Here is a 19,007-nt window from a genome sequence, read left to right as displayed (position 1 = left end):
ACAGGTCCATGCCCTGTCCGAGACGCGCCGCCCCTCACAAGACACGCGGAATACACTTCAGCCTGAGGAGGGATGGCAGCATTTGCATCGGCTAAGTTACCCTCGGTGCCTCTCACTGTTGACCAAATACTCGATATGAAGCGCCGAGTACGGACTTCCTCTAATATGGAGGCCGCCAAGCCCCTAACTTCACAGCTAGAGTGCGACATACACCGACTACCGCGATAGTAGCCTTCGACACCACGTGATATTTCGTGATCTCTTGGTCCAGCTCAACCTAGCTCTTCTGGGTACCGACAGATAGGCTGGCGTCTGCGCTCCTCTATAGCCCACAACAGGATACCGCTGGTCCTCGCTCTGGCACCTACACCGTTCAGTCGATCTCTTAGCTTCCTTCAGCTGGGCCAACTTTCTTAAGGCTTATGACACGAATGTGTAATTGACAGTCTATATTGATTTGAGATCAGTCTTTCAGTTTACTATCCCAGCCCCCAGGACAGGCAGCCTTTAGTCGGGCCAAGGCATGTATGTTGTACGTTGGCTGGCATTGAGTGATGAGTTTTGACATCGGACACGGCCATGGCACAACTTTGCAACACCTGTCAACAAATTGACCTTCATGCACTTTTTAGGAATCACAACAAAATCCGGCGCTCTCGTGAGGAGAACATCGACTTTACCTTAGGCATCTTTTCGGAGGTGCGACAACGCTCCGTCGAGTGTGTTTTCCTGCAAGCTCTTGACAAACCCACGCACTCTGTGGCCGTGATGTGGGGATCCCAACAGCGGCTCCAGAGAGGACTGGATGTTCCATTTATCCAACGTTGCGGCCAGGTTTCTGGCTGATCCGATGGGCCATTTGGACTGGGATCGTATCCCGCCGCCCATTAGCTGCAATGTTTACGCTTACCTAACCCCGCCAGGCGATTCCAGGTCTCCTATCGAGCTGGTTCGGGAGAGCAAAAACAAGATTGGATATGTGAAAAGTCTTGAAGGCAGAAATTCCTTCTTACACATGATCTCTGCAGATCACCTTACGGTGGGCCGCCAGATCTCGGATTTACTAAGTTCTTCGATCCATATCCTCAAAGACTGGATTGTGCGCTGTGAGAAGAATCACAAGACCTGCAAAAAGGCATTAGATGCGAAGCCCAAATACTTTTCGCTGGTTCTTTACTTCAGAGGCGTCTCAACCACTGCCACCTGGGGAAACGCCTCGGGGGGAACGCTTCGGCAAGTACTTAAAGTTGATCGACGTGCAGAGCCAAAGAATCGTGTCTAGTACTGTCAACTCACGCTACGTTGCGCTGAGCTACGTCTGCGGTGACCCAGCCACGAATATCACTATTGACTAGAAGCATGGTCCAGCTCCCAGATATCCATACATACCACTCCATTGTGCCAAATACCATCAGCGATGCTCTGAAACTGACAGCGCTTCTTGGGGAGCGGTATCTGTAGGTAGATTCCCTTTGCATCATCCACAATGACCAGACTGAGCTGTTTACATTACTGCAGTCCATGGCTTCCATCTACAGTAAAGCCGTATTCTGTTTGGCTGTTGTAAGTGGCGTCAACGCCGACTCTGGCATTCGGGGACTTGGCGTATCTCGTGAAGGAGAAAAACGGCAGCATTGTGTCAAACTGCAGAACAGCACGACAGGTCTACGCTTCCCTCCGTTCCACCACATCCTTGAAAGGAAGACATACTACAATCGAGGGTGGATCTTTCAAGGGGGGCTTATTTCTTGTCGCACGATCTACTTGACCGAACGAGAAGCCTTCTTCAGCTGCGGAGAAACTTTCGAACGAGTCAATCTGGGAATCTTACAAATCACACTCTTCTCAAGCTTATTTCGGTGTCGTCAACCCGTCGGGAAACTTTTGCAACGATCTGGCTAAGGACAATTTCAAGTCTGGGTACTATTCATTTTCTGATTATGGCAGACATGTCGAAGAATATACTAAATGACCATTCACTTACCCTGCCGACGTCGTGTACATGTTCACCGGTAATGCAAGCATCGATGCACTACGGAATCCCTCTCGGTGTACCACCATGGGGCGAACAAGAATCTCTGGTCTGGTTCACTCTCGTTTTGGAACCACGAGTTACGGGAAGCGAAAGTCGCTGGGGGCCAGTGGAGTTTGATTTTTCTACGCCGGAACCTGTACTGCGACTAGCAGATCCCAACAGCCCTACAGAAGAACCACAGCACGCCTTGCCCTCTTGGAGCTGGTACTCACTGACAGAGCCTAAGTTTTATGCGATTGACAGCGCCGAGAAAATCAAAAAGCAGATGATCTCGCTCCTTGACGAGGAGGGCGTGCGGAACGTTAATCATGTAACGCAAGGCTCCAGAGAAAGATTTCCTGACGCTGGATTTTTGTCAGACCCTCTAGCCATGAATGAAGACATCACCAGGACTAGCCCGGAAGATTCGACGGACGTTGTGCAACAAGTTCTCGCTGATTCAGCGTATTGCGACATGGTCAAAACTCACCAGAGAACGCTTTCCAGTGGCGTTTTGCTCCTGGTGAGTAACATGGTCCGTGTGCAGCTAGACGAGGATTTTGCAAACTGGTCCCTGAACATACTCGGAAACCCCCTGGAACGTCTAGGTATCGGCTCCATTCCCAGGTCCGTGTGGGATAAATTGGATGTCGATGTAAAAGGTCTTTTATCTCATGTAGCTAGCTCCCCTCGAATCTACCAACTTGGCCTTGGGCTGCAGGTACTGTCAACCATCCTGCGCAACATTCTCCTTTCAAGCTATGCTACAAGTCGTTCGGCGGTGTTTACAGGGAAGACTTCGACCTTACCTGCTGGCGAGTACCTCCAATTCAGGGTGTGAAAATTGGGCCCGGGACGCTCAGGAGCCGAGAGTAATCCAAACGACACAGCTACTAGTGAGTTCGAGAGATGAAGGACGACTACAAAATCCAACACTCGCACAATATCAGTTCCCATTATCGACAAAATATCCTATCCATCTGTTTTCGCGTATGTCAATTCTACAAAGTCGTGCTTCAGATCTGGATCAACCCTCAAATCTTCCAGATAGCCCCGAACCCTGGCCACTATCGAGGGAACATCGAAGCCAAAATACTCGTACGCTTTTGGTCCCGGCAGTGATTTGCCAAACCGGTTTGTGCTCATGCATACAGCTGCATCTGCGTAACGTTCCCAGCCATTAGCAGCGTACGCTTCGATCACCACTACCGGTACACCACTCTGTCGCTGAAGCACTTCCCGTTGATATCCTCTTGGTTGTGCTTCAAAAAGCCGCTGGCATGGAAAAGAAACCGTGCGCACCTTCAGGCCATGGGAGCTCCGCAGCTCGGCCGCAACGCTGATGGCGAGGTTGAGCTCCGCACCGACCCCGATCAAAGTAAGGTCGGCCGTCCCTGTGACTTCTTCGAGGATATAAGCACCTTTTGCCACTCCTGTTCTTTTCGCCAACCCCGTAAGCTGGGGGAGGGCATGTCGAGAGGTGGAAATAATGGAAGAGGTGTGCCTTGCTTTGATCGCCTCTATCCAGGCACCTGCCGTCTCTTCGCTATCCCCGGGTCGAATATACAACAAGTTGGGCATTGCGCGGTATAGTGCCGCAAGCTCGATTGGTTGATGCGTTGGACCATCTTCTCCCATACCAATAGAGTCGTGCGTGGCGGCATGAATGATTTGCAGATGTTGCAGCGCTCCCATTCGTACCGCCGGCGCTGCATACAGGTAAAACATGAAGAAGCTGGTTCTAACCATCAGCAATATGTCAAATCGGGCCAACATCATGAACTATCCTCTTACCTAGATGTGACTGGGATGAAGATGCCGGGATGATAGGCGGCCAGTCCGTTCGAAATTGCAGCCATAGCGTGTTCCCTGACACCATAGTGGATGAAGCGCCCGGAATAACTTCCAGTCCCTAGACATGGCGGTTCGAAATCTTCTTTAGACTTCCAGCTCATGTACACCGAAGGAGCCAAGTCGGCAGTTCCGACCATGAACTGATCAAGTCTCTCAGCGAGTGGACTAAATACTAATCCAGACGCGGCACGGGTCGGTGTGGGTTTTGAAGGGAAAGCGTCTGGTATCAGGGACTCCCAGTTGTCTGGCAAGTCACCCTCCATACGCCTAGCATATTCCTCAGCTAGGTCAGGGTAAGCTTGGCTATAACGCTGCAGTGTTTGATTCCACTCGGCCACCAAAGACTCTCCTTGGGAAGGAAGACCACTGAAAAAATCTCGAACCGTGTCTGGAATGATATATCGCCGCTCGGGATCGAACCCATAGAGTCTTTTGAGGGACATGACGGTCTCCGATCCCAGAGCAGCTCCGTGTGCGACCGCGTCCCCAGCGACGGCCGTGTCAACACCGATGACAGTGTGGCAAATCACGAACGTTGGCAGGGGCGAACGACGAGAGGCCTCCAGAGTTTGTGTGATGGCTCCGACATCCCAACATCCGTCAGAGATCTCGACCACGTTCCAGCCACATGCCCTCATTTTAGCATTGATGTCCTCGGTGTTTGTTAGACTGACCGGGCCGTCGCAGGTGATCTGGTTATTGTCGTATATTACGGTCAGGTTGTTCAAGCGCATGTGCCCCGCGAAAGAGATGGCCTCGAGCCCGACTCCTTCCTGGAGACAAGCATCGCCGACCATGCACCAGATATGGTCGGATACTACATTGAACCCTGGTCGGTTGAACCTGGCTGCTAAATGCTTGGAAGCCATGGCCAGTCCCACCGCATTGGCAATACCCTGACCAAGTGGACCTGCTCAACAAATTAGCAATTATTATATACCTCGTGAATACAACAGCTCACCAGTTGTGACCTCGATACCCTCGTGCTCGATCTCAGGGTGACCGGGGCAAAGCGAGTCTGTCTGATCCGAGTGATAGGACTTCAGTTGTTCGAAAGTCATGGTCTTGTAGCCGGTCAAATGCAAAAAGCAGTATTGGAACAGACAGGTATGGCCATTGGATAGCACAAATCTATCCCGGTTGATCCAATCTGGATCGTGAGGTGCGTATCGCATCACATATTTCCATAAGGCGACACCAATTGCGGCCATTCCCATAGCCCCTCTGATCCAGCCTTTAGCGTTGACTCTTCAGAGGACTGTAAATACGATCACCGTACCCTGGATGCCCGCCTCCGAATTGTTGACATAAGTCAGCGATGAGTACTCGGAGGCTCTTCAAAACCAGTTCTTCTTCGGAGCTCAGCCGAACCGAGCCACGTCTCTTTAACGCTGCCTGATCTTTGGTCTCATTATTGGTCAGCTTGTAGTCGACGTCTGGAAGTTGCATTGACTGTCCACCAAGAGGGACACCAATTGGGCTCATGCTGTCTGTAAATAGTCGCCTTTGTTGGATCTGAAGTGAGCTCTTCGATTGAAGTGTGGAAACGGAGCTGACTGCAGTATTGACGTGTGAAAAAGGAACCTAGATTATCAAGAAGATCGATGAGAAGAATGATGTTCTTCCACGTACATGAACGACACTTCACAGTCCCGCCGCATGTTGGTACACGGTCTTCGTTCGGGCAAGAAATACTCGATCTTTAACCTGTCAGGGACGGCATCAGAGGCCTTACAAGTCTGGCTGAGCACACAAACTCGAGACAGCCTGGATGCGGTAAAAGCAATTGAGATGTGCAAGTGGCTGCTGTAAATTTCCGAATAGCAAAACAGGTGCACACAAGCATGTGGAAAGGAGCGACTCGAGACCACTTCATGACAGCGTCCTTACCGACTTTGACAGTTCCTTCACCTAATAATATTTGACCTATATTGCCTATATAGGAAAGAATAGCCACCGGACACAACCGCCTGATGTTTATAATGAATCCACTAGGCGGGGTTATGCCGAGTCCGCCGTACTCCGCACCTCGAAAACGGGGCTGCCTCATCGCTTGTTATTTTCCAGCTGCCGCAGAAGGCGGGTTGTTGAAAAAGATACAGCGGGTCATTGCAACGTCTACGATCGAAGGAAGATCTTTGTAAAAAGCCCGATTCCAGATTTGGTGGAGTCCCTCCTTGGCTTCAATATTGCCATACGAGCCGAGATCGGGGTTTTTCCTGAATATCTCTCCCGAGTGTCTTCACAATACCATCATATCTGCAAGACGTTTTGCGTTGAGTTGGTAGGAACCACAAAATTAGCCTCACATTTGAAGGATATGACTTCGGACACAGTCACTTTAGCCTCAGGGCATGAAATGCCCTTGGTTGGCTTTGGACTGTGGAAGGTGCCGGCCGAAAAAGCTGCTGACATTGTTTACCACGTGAGTATGAAACATTCGATTGTCCCATACTGCCATTGCTGATATTTCTTGAAAGGCCATTAAGGTTGGCTATCGACTTTTCGATGGCGCTTATGACTATCAGAATGAAAAGGAGGCAGGCGAGGGCATTCGCCGTGCCATCAGCGAAGGGCTAGTCAGACGAGAGGACATTTTTGTAACGACGAAGCTCTGGAATAATTACCACCAACGAGAACATGCGCTGGCTATGGCCAAAGCGCAGAATGAAGCTTGGGGTCTTGGATATATCGACTTGTATTTGATTCACTTTCCCATTGCGCTCAAGTATATTGAGCCTGAGAAACTGCGATATCCGGTGAGTTCGACCACCACAGTCACTTTGGAGCTTAAGCACTGACTGAACAGGCTTGGTGGATGGATCCAGAGCACACGTCGATTGAAAGAGCCAATGTGCCAATTCAAGAAACGTGGCAAGCATTGGAGGAAGTCGTCGAGCAAGGGATCGTCAAGTCTATCGGTATTTCGAACGCCCAAGCACAGACGCTGTATGACATCCAAACATATTGCCGGTATCCAATTTCTTCTCTGCAGATTGAGCATCATCCGTATCTTGTACAGCAAGAGCTTGTCGAGCTGGCACAAGAGGAGAAGATTGTCATCACCGCTTACTCTTCGTTCGGACCGCAGAGTTTCTTGGAGTTGCCCTCGGCGTTTCGAGAAAGAGCAAAAGACACGCCACTTCTTTTCGACGTCGACGTGGTCAAGAACGCAGCAGCTAGAACGAGCAAGACCCCAGCTCAGGTGCTCCTTCGATGGGCAACACAGCGAAAAATAGCTGTCATCCCAAAGTCCAACCACATTGATCGCCTGCGACAGAACCTAGAAGGAGGAGAGGGCAGCTTCGATTTGACAGAGCAGGAGATCAAAGCGATAAGTGCTCTAGACAGGGGTTTGAGGTTCAATGATCCTGGCTTTTATCTCCACAAGCCACTGCGCATTTTTGCGTGACGATAGCTGAGGCCGGACAACGTGATTCGACATTGACTCATGATTAGGTTGTTTCTACTTCTGCCTCTAAATCCGGGCGTTCAGAATGCATTAAGCAGTCAATGATCATGGAGGCCGAGTTTCTTTGGGCTCATACCTAATTCTATTCTATCATTGAACGTTGGAAATGAAAAATAGCTCTCAGGGAATCTAATCTAGTGCAAAGGTCTACTGCAGGATCTCCCGGTCGTCCACGATTTGTACTTTTATGCTCTTTTTTGTCGGATCAGCGCATAGCTTCATTGCCTCGACGGCCTCCTCTAGCGGAAACGAGTGCGTCACCAAGTCGTCCAGATTCAGTACCTGACCATTCGCCAGGGCATTTATCCCCGCGGGCCAGGTGTCAGAATATCGGTTGATGAACCTAAGTTGGATTTCTGCAAGACTGAGATGCATAAACGGGAGATTGTTCATAACACTCTGACCAACCCCAACCACCATGATAACTCCAGCTCGCCGACAGCTGTACGCGGCGGTGACGACGCTCGATTCGACCCCGGTGCATTCCAAAACTGTCGTTGGCGCCTGGTATTCGCGGACGTCCGGGACACCCTTTTCAACATCGCGACCACCTGCGCAGCCGAACAGAAGTCTGATCTCCTCTGATGCTTGCAGAGGACTCTTAGAAATCCTAACAAGGTATGTTTGGCATCCTGGAACAAATTGCCTCGCAAAATCCAAACGTGATTCTTCCACGTCTGTGATGACCAAAGGCCATGCGCCGGAAGCTCTTGCTGCAGCCAAAGCCATCAAACCAATTGGACCAGCGCCACATATCAGAACAGGCTGTCCGATTCCTACTGATCCTTTGCACCGTCTGATGGCATGCAGAACGACAGATAAGGGCTCCAGGAGCGCGCCCTGTGCGAAGGTCATGCTCTCGGGAAGGATGTGACAATAACGAGCCTCGTGCGTCAGAAAACGCCTGATCGTTCCGTTGTGGCATACTCCAGAGAATGCTACCTTCTCGCACAGATTGTATTTACCGGACGTGCAGAGGAAGCATGTCTGACAAGGAACTTGAGGCTCAATGGCTACCCGGTCTCCGGGTGTTAGATGCGTGACCGACGACCCGACCTCTAGCACGACGCCGGATGCTTCGTGGCCCAGGATGTGCGAATGATTGACGACTAGTGGCCCGATGGCTCCTCGATGCCACAGATGAAGGTCTGAACCGCAGATCCCTGTAGCACGAACGTGAATCAATACTTCTGTTGGTCGTGGCTTCGGTATTGAAGTCTCCTCCAGGTGAATGCTGTGGTTCGAGGTGACAAATAGAGAGGGGTTCTTGTACGCAGCGAACTTAGAAGCCGTGCGGTCAGTGCATGGAGTTGTAACATCTCCATTGGATATTTCCGCCAGGCTGATGGCGGGCTTTTTGGCGACAGGACTTTCGCCATTGACGAAATGAGGGCCAGGGATGCTGACTGAAGGCGCCATCTCTGGAGATCAATCAGCGCGAGAGGTTTAAAACTGTAAGAGATTATTCCAACTGCACACGCGTGATATCTGTTCAACACATATCTAAATTCCAGAAACTGGGGATGAAGAAGACGCGTCCGCGAGTAGAGGTCCAAGACTGGTAAGCAGCCAGGGGGCCATAAGGGACAATCCGGAGGTGGTTCCTCTGAAAAAAATGAATTGAGCCGATCTACGGAGTATGGCATTTCGGTCTCTGATCGCTTCCATGGAAATTACTGACGATCATCTCGGCAATGGACGGAGTAATGGTTTGTGCATATGGTAACTTGCATGCATCAGATCTCATGGTGGAAACGAGGGGCAAATGAGGGGTCAAGAGTTAGCAGGTTCCACCTGGCTTACCGATTCGGGTATCATTAAGCACCGCTCAACTGCCGGGCTTGGCAGGGGGTTGATCAGCGCTCCTAGGGGCCGATCTAACCCGCCAACAAATGGCAAAAAGCAGAACCCCACGGAAAACAAACGCTGGGAGGCACCACTTTCTGCTTTCAAAAACACCTCTTATTCAATGGACAACCTCTTGAGCGACTGCTTATGCAGGAACAACTTAGAGAAACCCCATCAAATCGGCGACGTGTGCGCACAGGATGCCTGACATGTCGGGGTAGACGGCGAAAATGTGACGAAGGAAAGCCACAATGCCAAAACTGCAGAACCAAAAATCTGCAATGCCGGTACGGTCTGAATATCACATTTGTCGAATCGAGAAATCTCAAGGCCACAAAAGCGGCACACTTATCAACGGAAGATGTTGCCATTCAATATCGATCTGAGCAACGAAGACAAACTTCAACCGATGTCAGCAGTTCCCAAGGAAATGTATCCCTTCCAAGGACACATACGATCCAAAGACTCCAGAACGCACCGGAGTCGTTGTCCGACAGCTGGCTGACCCAAAAGGAGCCCCAAAATACGTCGCATCGTTTTATCGGTGAACTAAATACTAGTATCGCTCGCCCAACATTGCTGTCAACACCACGGACCCCATTCCCCGATGACTTGGATCCCTTTGGCTCAGTATCGACGCCATTTCCTCCACTGTCGTCACAGTTCGTCTCGGATCGTTCTTTGGATTCACCGTTAGAGCGTCAATTAAATCGTCCCGCACCGGCCAACTGGGAGCTGGATCCGCGTGACGAGGGACGGTATACGATAGAGCTTTTAACTTTTTACCGGTACCATATTGCACCCCGCCTGGATCTTGGTGTCGGTGATCAGTTTTTTGGCGTTCATGCGCTCCTTAGGGCGAAAACTTGCAATGCTGTGTGTCAAAGCGTTCTGGCCTTGTCTAGCTGCCAGAGAAACCTTTCTCAGGGTATACATCGAAAGGTGGACGACCCAGGCTCTGAACAGCATGCCTTGAAGGCAATGCGGTCGCTCGCTAACACAGAGGAGGAGGACAAGATGACAGTTTTAATCCTTCTCACGATTAGAGAAGTCATTCTGACTCCTCCGGGCCTGTGGGGCAATGTGTTGCAACGAAACACGAATCTTCTGACCTTCAATCTGCAAGAAGGACAATGGCAGATGGTGGCACGGCTTGTTCTTGCCGCCGAGCTTACTGCTTCGGCTCCGGCAAGCCGCGTTGACCTCAACTTCATCTTTCAATGCGCACGCCCGGTCTTGCCAGGCCAAATGCTCACTGACAAGCAACAACTTTGCCAAGCATTCGCGAACCTTGCGCGAGCGTTCATGATACCCGGTAATGCGTCCGGGATCGGTGGTCAGCGAACGCTGTTACCGATGGCCACCGTATGGCAATCCTGCTGGAGCGATTGTGAGTTATGGTACTTTGCGAGAAACGCGGAAATGCAAGAAATCTTTGAGGTTGACGAGTCCAAGGCGCTGGCTGCAAGAAGCACGTCAAGTCCACCATTTCCGATCATCATCTTCAGTAATGTATGCGCCCTCCTGGCCAATTTCTCGCACCACCTGACGGCGATCTATTTACTACACCACAAGCCACGATTGATCAAGCCTACTGCAGAATCTGGTTGGTCAGCGTCGCTGGCATGGCACGCTCAAAGGCTCGTGGGCATGATTGCTACTTTTGACGATGCTGAAATATTCGACCCACTAGTGATCGCAGGTCTCATCTTCGGGACCAAGAAACTGAGCCACCCTTCCCAATTAGCTGTAGTGGCAAAAATCATGAAGAAAGCTGCTCAGACGACGGGTTTGCAGCTGCAGCAAGAGATTGACCAGATCGAAACCACTTATGGGGAAACACTCGGCTAATAACATGTGAGTTGTCCAGTCAAGGTGATCATTCTTGTGCGTTATCATCAAGGAAAATCTATTGTTAGAGCTTGAAGGAATAATTCCTCTGGCGTTAGCGACACAATCTGCCTGTGAAGTCTGATTGAGTCGTGCCTTACCAGCCGCAGCCTCTTGTGCAGTTACTGATTCGGGGTATATACAGTATACAAAAAAGGAATCGAGAAAACCGCGCTTCACCACTCCGAGACTGTTTTCTCTGTCGTGGCAGCACTTTCCTGTCTGGGACAGTGCAGGCTCGGATTCCCCAATATATCCTAATGTGCTTGAGGTTATCCCCATCTCTCGCCACAATAAGCAACCCGTCAACCCCTAAAACAGAAATTTGGCAATTTCTCCGCCTTCGCTTGCAACCCGCGTTTGTTCCTTTGCCCATGGGGTTTCGAATCTCAATTTGGCTCTGAAAAGAGACCTACATAGTTCCTTCCAGCCGCTACATCGCGGACCTTTTCGCACCTTGCCTTCAACTACCTACTCCAGCTGTTTATCAAAGACCTTTCATCCTGTGGCCCCAGTCATGGAGAACTCCAACATCTCCCAACTCGGGACGGACCCTGAGCAGCAATCCGTCGAAGCCGTGAGAAAGGAAAAGCTCCACATTCATCATCTTGAAGTCACTGAAGATGAGCAGCTTGGCCACCTGGCAAACCAGGAAGACCACGAGTTGGGTGTCTGGGAGTCTCTCAAAAGATATCCTTGGTCTTGTGCTTGGTGTATCTATGCCTGCTGGTCCATCGTCCTCGCTGCCTTCGAGCTCCAAGCAGCAGGCTCTGTTCTGGGGATTCCTGAATTCCGGAAAGACTTTGGCTCCTACTTCGAAGGCAACTATGTGCTGCCCGCAGAATGGCAGTCGGCATTCAATGCCGCCCCAGTGGCGTCTGCCGTTGTCGGTGTGCTTGGTGGCGCCGCTGTCGCCGACATGATCGGGCGCAAATTCACCTTGATGGGCGCATTGGCAGTCAGCTTTGCTGCAATCAGCATCGAATTTGCTTCAACCACCAATCCCGTTTTCTTTGGCGGCAAATTTTTGAACGGCTTTGCGGTCGGAACCATTCAGGGTGTCATGACGACTTATATTGGAGAGGCATGTCAAACGTTATGCCCTTACGCTCTCAAGTTCTCTTACTGACTGAGAAGTTAGATCACGCCCCACGCCTGGAGAGGCATCTTCACTGTGGGCATTGGAGTCGCTTTTGGCGTATGACCCCAACCTCTATTCATCCTTCCACCATTGGCTGAGACAATGGAGACCCCGGGAAATTGTTTCCAAAGCTTGGGATGTCGGCGCTAACTCTACAAATGGCGACAGATTGGTCCTCTCTTGGCCTTCATCATTGTCAATTACACTGGTGATGTCGACTCTCGTTGGGCGTATCGTGTCGTTTTTTGCTGCCAATACGGTTTCGCGGGTGTCTCGGCACTTCTGGCCCCATTCATGCCTGAGTATGTATTACGCATTTACTTCTACCCCCCTAATTGCGACCGTCGCTGACTCTTTGTGCCACCTAGGTCTCCCTGGTGGTTGGTTTCAAAGGGGAAGCATGAGAAGGCGCTCAGGAGCCTGGGCAAACTGGGCCAGAAAGGCCAGGAGGGCAACAAGAGGCTGGCGCTGATCCAGTTGACACTCGAAGAGATCAGAAGAGAAACCGAAGGTGTCACCTATTTCGAGTGCTTCAGACGGTCCAATCTCCGACGCACAATCATTAGCATTGGACCCTTGATCATCCAAGTGCTGACGGGTATTACCTTCGTCGCTGGGTACTTCACCTACTACCTCCAACTTGCGGGATACTCGGCCAAGGAAAGCTTTAGAATCCAGATTGCGCAGCCGGTGCTTTCCATTGTGGGCAATCTCATGGCAGCCTATTTGATCGACAGGGTAGGGAGACGCAATCTGACCTTCTACGGTCTGGCCATTCTCGTGGTGCTCCTTTTCATCGAAGGCGGGCTCGCTACGGGCGGCAGCCCCGGGGAGATCAAAGGCACCGTCGCCATCATCTTGATCTACAGCTGGATGTACAACGTCTCGATCGGATCGACTGCCTTCTCCATCATGACGGAAACGGCCACAGCTCGTCTGCGAGTCAAGACGATCGCGATCGGCCTCGCGTTGCAAAACTCGGTCAACGTCATGTGGCAATTTGTGCTGCCTTACATGTTCAATCCGGACAAAGGCAACCTGGGCGGCAAGGTCGCCTTCGTCTTCGGCGGGCCCAGCTTTCTCTGCCTCTGTTATCTGTGGTTCTTCCAGCCCGAAACTGGCGGCCGGACTTACGAGGAGTTGGATGAGATGTTTGCCAAACGTGTTCCGGCGAGGCAGTTCAAGTCTTATAAGCCAGATGCTCAGGCAAAGGGCGAGGTGGTCAAAGACACTGTGGAACATCAAAAAACGATGAATGCTTGAGACAGGGTCAATTGCGGCAATGAGACGAAAACTCGACGCGATGAGGACGTGAGACGCATTAGTCAGATAGCTATAGCTGATACTACGTCGCGGAAGGACTATTTGTCCTTTTTGGTGGTATAAATTGAATAGCAAAATGATTCGGAGGCTACTATATGGAATGCATCGAGGATCTTGTATCCTCAATGAATGGTCGCACAGCTCTGGTCATTGGGTAAGCCGCCAACGCATTATTCGAGGAGTTCTAAAAGAACTGTTTTCATCGTCTGCACGGATACCACCTCTGGTGCGGATATGGCTCCCTCTCCGCTCGCGGACTTTACGGAGACCCTGGAAAACCGCCATAGCTTGTAGGCTAGAAGAGAGAGATTTTTTCTAAAGGGGAGCGACGAAGCCGAATCCTGATTCCTCCTTCCTCAATCTTCTTCTATAACTTCGATGAAAACTTAGTCATTCCCTAAAGCAGCAGTCACTGTTTCAAAAACATTTTCTCGGCCGCCGATGAGCCTCTTGTTTGTAATCTGCACAACAACACGCTTGTATGTTGTCAGGCTCGGTGTCCCGTCGTCAGTGACCTGCAGCATGAAATGAAGCACCATGCCCTTCTCCACCGCTTTCCCGGTGACAATATTGACGGCAGATGTCTCGGGCGGAGGGAGGGTGATCTTGACGACTTTTTGGTCTTCACCTACTGGCAGAAACTCGATGTCGGGAACCAGCCAGTGAATCGGCGACTGTGAAGAAGTTGGTTCCTTGTACTGAAACCACTTGAACGCGAGTGAGTCGCCGTCTGGATCATAACTTTGCGACGCGTCGAGAGTCAGCTCCGTACCAGCGTCGACCTCCAAGAGCAGTGGCTCTGGACCGGGCGTGCTGTTATTAACGATAACCACAGGTGCGTGATTCGCTTTACTGCGATCATCTGTCAAAGTCCATTGCATCCGTGCAGCGAAGTCGTTTTGATACTGGTCTCGCCATCGCCAGATGGTGGCCTGATTGCTGCGGAACTTTTGGCCATTCACCCCAATGACTTCGTCAATTGCGTCGTGGTAATGATTCGCCAGCCCACCTAAATCAACGCGAGTGTATCTTCCGCCCCAACTACCCCATTCGGGGTGCTCAGGATGTCCAAGACCATTTTGAATGAGGTATAGAAACGTGGGTGTATCGCCTTCCATTATGAAAGCGTAGCTAGGGTACAGTTTGCCCAAAGGGCCAATTTGGATGTGCTCTCTCAGCCACTCCTTCGTGATTTTCTTCTTGTCGGGTCCACCCCGATCGAGGTCGTGCAATATATCTCCGGAGATTCCGGTCCAGGTGGCGTTGCCATATTCATTCCATCCATGCACAGAGCAGATGTAGAAGATATCAGGGAAATTAATTCTGATCCAGACGCCAGTGTCATCCTGGTCGGAGATGGTGTAAACCCGCAGTTTCGAACGGAAATGAGCAAAGTCCGCGGCCGATTTTTCTTTCTGTACATGATATAACGCTTGGGCGAGCACATTGATACCGCCCCAGCAAAGAACCCACAATGGATGTGTTGATTGATCCACTTGTTGGATCAGCAATGCTGCTCCGTCGCTCAACGGGACGTCGTCTTTCAAGGCCTTTTTCCCATACAAAGACGGCCCCGTCTTGATGATTGAAAGGAAATAATCAGCGGCCGCGTAGTGGTTCTCTGGATGTACGTGAGCGTTCAGATTATGGACGACTTGCCCGTAAGCCTTGACAATGGTTTGCATGTCTTCTGGGTGGACATTAGTCCTCATCCATGTGGAAGTACACGCGACCAGGCCTCTTGTGTCAAATTCGTTCGAGTAAAGTAAATATCGAACCAGAGATTCGGCGTCATCGGGTTCATTTGAGATATCAGAGACGACGAAAACTCGAGGCTTGGTCTTGCAGACTCGAAGACTTCGTTGTGTCGCCATGTTTTGATGAATCGACGAAAAGATAGCAATACTTGCTTCGCCTGAGAGGAATAGTCCTAGAAATTCATGCAAACATAAACAGTGCACCCCAGAGTTGCGTTTCTTGAGGTCCGCAAGAAGTATTGTTGCAACACTCGACTTCCTTTATGATGTAATGCAATGCCCGATCAAGACTACTGGGATCATAAAACGGCATCCTGTTCCAAAGTCGTGACCAGAATATACTAGTTCCAGATGAAACGTGTCGTCTATAGTCAGCCCTTCAGCTCTCTCATAACGAGTCGTAAGCCCATAAAAGTGGAAGTGATTCGGGGAGAATTGCCGTGCTCAGATTGTGGAATTGGCCAGAACTGCCGAGGCGGCTGTCGCCCCCTGAGAAAGCAACCGATTAAGTCCGCAAGGGGCAACGGGTGCCTCGGCCTACCCCTTTTGTAGATTATTAGTTACAGGGTCCACGGACACCGAGGAGATTTTCCGGCAAAATCTTCAAGAGAAAGTACGTTTACCTCGAAAGGGGTTCATCAACCACATTGAGATAGGGAAGATGAACAGGTCTGGACCGTGACTTCGCGCCTAGCGGCCGCCATGGAGGCCGATTTGACCGACACACATTTTGTGTCACCCGGCGCAGCGTCGAATGAAAGTACCCTGGATGAGTATGCAGCCAATCCGCGTTTCCAACAACTGCAGACCGAACTGCGGTCATGGCTTGTGGTTGGAGCAAGCAGCCGAGATCAAACAAGAGAAAACAGCGCCTCACCTCCGGACACTAGCCGTGCTGCCACTAGACACAAGCCTGGGTACCAGCATCTCTGGGAGCATGTGAAAAACAGCGCCGATCAGATCCCATTGAAATGGAAGATCAAGTATCTCCATGTCTGGATCACTGAGTGTGCACCATGGCTGGATATGTTCGACAACGAACGTCATTTCGGTCTGCAAGTACCCATCATCGCGCAGAAGTCGCCTGCGGTCTTTCATGCGCTGTTGGCTCTGGCAGCGCGCACAGCCGAACGACGAGGATATACGCAAGGCTCGCGTGACAGCTTGGAATTGTACTCACAGGCCATTTCGTCACTTACATCCTCTCTGAATACCAAGGAGCCCAATGTCATGGTAACGGCCTGTATCCTTTGTGTCTTGGAAATGATGAGCGTCAGTCCACGAGACTGGAGGCGGCATGTCGAAGGTTGTGCAGCCCTCTTTGCTTCCTCTGGAATCAATGGGTTCTCGGGAGGACTTCTTCAAGCGGTATTCTGGTGCTATGCTCGAATGGACCTTTGCGGCGCCATCATTGCAGATGGTTCTGAAGCGACCACCCACCCCATCGAGAAGTGGGCGTTGTTGCCTGACTTCTCCGGCACGGAGGCTGAAAAACAGGAAGCAATCATGGCCGAGTTCTTGAAAAGAGGTCGCCAGATACCCGATATGTATGCCAACTGTGCCGTATATCTCTGCGCCAAGGTGTGCGATCTCCTTGCACGTCGAACGAGATGTGTCGAACTAGGGGAAGAGAATGGCTGTAACGATGAGAGCTTCGAGCAGGAGTGGAACAAACTGTGGTCAGAACTTCAAGGGTGGTACACGCATCGACCACCCGAGATGACACCAGTCAAAGAGATCAAGACCGGAGCTGGAGGCTCTCCTTTCCCCATGATATTTTTTCCTCACTGGGCGGCCATTTCGAGCAATCAACTCTACCATACCGCGTGTATTTTGATGCTGGAGATCATGAACAACGAGACACTTGACAAAGGCAAGATAATTCACTCTTCATTGTGGCATGCCAGGAGAGTGGTGGGCATTTCGTTGACCAACCCACATCCTGGATGTATCAACAACGCCATCCAGCCTCTGCATGTGGCAGGAAAACTGTTCACGCATTTCGAGGAGCATTCCATCATAGTCAAGCTGATTGATTCGATAGAAGCGCGGACTGGTTGGGGCTCGCGGTGGCGTATTAAAGATCTTGAAGCGACCTGGGGTTATTGCCGTGGGACTTTCACGTGAAGCCTGTAACATAATGGTCATACCTTCATGAGAATAACTGGGGACATATACAACATTCCCCGCGCCGTGCAATTCGCTTTCTCCTACAAACAAAGGAAAATCCCCCCCTTGGCAGCCACGAGATGTTCTCGTATCCTCTCTTTGTCGCGGCTCAACGCTGCCCTTTTTGTGCATTATCAGTCCAGCGTCATTCGTCATTCCAAGCCGGAATATATTTCATGCTCCCATGGCCCTATGCGTGACACACTTCTCTATTCCCAGCACCAATCACGCGTTGAATTCATGACTTTGGACAGTTTACGAAGTTTTTTATACTCCGTAGAAGAGTTAGCGTACAATGCTAAGCGCGACACGCGCCTGCTAAAGCCGAAGGGTCTGATTCATCTAAGACAAGGCTACGAGGTATACGACAGTCATGCTTATTGTTGACTAAGCCACGGTCCCCTCAGCCGTTTCGGCGAATAAGGAACTTGCTAGCAGTTTCAACCAGCGCCGGCGTTGGCAAGACTTAATTCAAACTACGAGGTAGTCCTCCTAGTCCCAGTCACCGACCTCGTAAACTAATTCAAAGTAGTCCAGACTATCCCTTGTATGTCACTAAATAGATATTACCTCGTACTTGAGCACCAAGCCCACCTCAGAGCTTTGAACTTTCGCTGCCTTTTCGCGGACCTCGATCTTTCCTTCTCTACAATCTTTTTATATAGTGTAATGGGAGAAGTTTGAAGTGGTGGATAGCGTTATGATTGGCTGGGGCGTCGACCCTAGACTAGGGTTCTTCTTATATAGTCCTCAGAGGCTATCATTTCATAGAGCTGACAATCAACTAAGCTTACCAACAAAAAGGACTTCCTTGGGTTGAGGGTGCGTGTTGGGAAGAGGCGATGCCCACCGCCGTACAAGTTGATGCCCATGGCTAGTAGCCTCGCCCCAGTTCAATAGTAGGTGGAGAGGGCTACACCTAGTGTCAGTTCAACACTCGGCATCACGCACGAACCATTTCAGAGCAAGGAGTCGCTGCAAAGCTGCGAAAGGGTCGCCCGGACAAGCCCAAGCCATTATATTCCTCTGCTTTTCCGGAAGCGGCTGTCTTACATCGCTGCGACGATGGATGACTTAGCTTGACCGACAGAAAAACGCGAGGTAATTCGCTCTAGAGACCTCCACAAGAAAGGCCAGTCGCAATTCACCATGACGCTAGTGGCGCCCCCTCTGCCTTTTCCCTGGGATTGAATTCAAACCGAACTCGATGCCTTTTCGTCCAATCCAAAATCATATCCCACCTACGACAGGTATGTGTAGTTCTGCCGTTGGGGAGAGTCATCTTGCGGCCTTCTGACCACTGGTAAAATATCGTACTCGTGTCGGCATTACACATGAGGCTCTGTCGAATACTATCAATGCAATGATCGGTATGATTGAGTGCCGACTTCGGATCAGTGTAGTATTTCAAGGGATCGTAGCGGTCTGGCCGCAAGTTCATTCGGATCCAATTGAGGCAGTGAAGTTGATGGAAGACGTCCAGTGTGATGAGGGACATGGATGGATTTCTTGGATGGGGCGATGTGGCATTTGGAAGCA

The 19,007-nt window shown here is 50.7% G+C and overlaps 8 protein-coding genes across 8 annotated transcripts; 5 read left to right on the top strand and 3 right to left on the bottom strand.

The window, feature by feature from the left end:
* Positions 1-2,027: 2,027 nt before the first annotated feature.
* On the top strand, positions 2,028-2,855 carry Z519_01441 (uncharacterized protein; the record flags this gene model as incomplete). Its single annotated transcript, XM_016759198.1, has 1 exon — positions 2,028-2,855. The coding sequence occupies one exon, from the start codon at positions 2,028-2,030 to the stop codon at positions 2,853-2,855; it is 828 nt and encodes a 275-aa protein (XP_016624526.1).
* Positions 2,856-2,986: 131 nt separating this feature from the next.
* Z519_01440 (transketolase) lies at positions 2,987-5,353 on the bottom strand (the record flags this gene model as incomplete). The annotated part of the gene is made up of 4 exons (XM_016759197.1): positions 2,987-3,749; positions 3,809-4,781; positions 4,830-5,092; positions 5,148-5,353. The coding sequence occupies 4 exons, from the start codon at positions 5,351-5,353 to the stop codon at positions 2,987-2,989; spliced, it is 2,205 nt and encodes a 734-aa protein (XP_016624525.1).
* An 835-nt stretch (positions 5,354-6,188) lies between these two features.
* Positions 6,189-7,280, top strand: Z519_01439 (uncharacterized protein; the record flags this gene model as incomplete). The annotated part of the gene is made up of 3 exons (XM_016759196.1): positions 6,189-6,293; positions 6,349-6,627; positions 6,678-7,280. 3 exons carry the CDS (start codon positions 6,189-6,191, stop codon positions 7,278-7,280), a joined length of 987 nt encoding a protein of 328 aa, XP_016624524.1.
* A 207-nt stretch (positions 7,281-7,487) lies between these two features.
* Positions 7,488-8,759, bottom strand: Z519_01438 (uncharacterized protein; the record flags this gene model as incomplete). Its single annotated transcript, XM_016759195.1, has 1 exon — positions 7,488-8,759. One exon carries the CDS (start codon positions 8,757-8,759, stop codon positions 7,488-7,490), a length of 1,272 nt encoding a protein of 423 aa, XP_016624523.1.
* A 576-nt stretch (positions 8,760-9,335) lies between these two features.
* Positions 9,336-11,039, top strand: Z519_01437 (uncharacterized protein; the record flags this gene model as incomplete). Its single annotated transcript, XM_016759194.1, has 1 exon — positions 9,336-11,039. The coding sequence occupies one exon, from the start codon at positions 9,336-9,338 to the stop codon at positions 11,037-11,039; it is 1,704 nt and encodes a 567-aa protein (XP_016624522.1).
* A 556-nt stretch (positions 11,040-11,595) lies between these two features.
* Z519_01436 (uncharacterized protein) lies at positions 11,596-13,482 on the top strand (the record flags this gene model as incomplete). Its single annotated transcript, XM_016759193.1, has 4 exons — positions 11,596-12,120; positions 12,220-12,276; positions 12,388-12,521; positions 12,588-13,482. 4 exons carry the CDS (start codon positions 11,596-11,598, stop codon positions 13,480-13,482), a joined length of 1,611 nt encoding a protein of 536 aa, XP_016624521.1.
* A 446-nt stretch (positions 13,483-13,928) lies between these two features.
* On the bottom strand, positions 13,929-15,416 carry Z519_01435 (uncharacterized protein; the record flags this gene model as incomplete). The annotated part of the gene is made up of 1 exon (XM_016759192.1): positions 13,929-15,416. One exon carries the CDS (start codon positions 15,414-15,416, stop codon positions 13,929-13,931), a length of 1,488 nt encoding a protein of 495 aa, XP_016624520.1.
* A 585-nt stretch (positions 15,417-16,001) lies between these two features.
* Positions 16,002-17,426, top strand: Z519_01434 (uncharacterized protein; the record flags this gene model as incomplete). The annotated part of the gene is made up of 1 exon (XM_016759191.1): positions 16,002-17,426. One exon carries the CDS (start codon positions 16,002-16,004, stop codon positions 17,424-17,426), a length of 1,425 nt encoding a protein of 474 aa, XP_016624519.1.
* Between the last annotated feature and the right edge of the window lie 1,581 nt (positions 17,427-19,007).

This window comes from Cladophialophora bantiana, assembly GCF_000835475.1.
Source record: "Cladophialophora bantiana CBS 173.52 unplaced genomic scaffold supercont1.2, whole genome shotgun sequence".
Taxonomy (NCBI): Eukaryota; Fungi; Ascomycota; class Eurotiomycetes; order Chaetothyriales; family Herpotrichiellaceae; genus Cladophialophora; species Cladophialophora bantiana.
The sequence above is the reverse complement of the archived record's forward strand: the minus strand, read 5'-3'. Positions and strand labels throughout refer to the sequence as shown.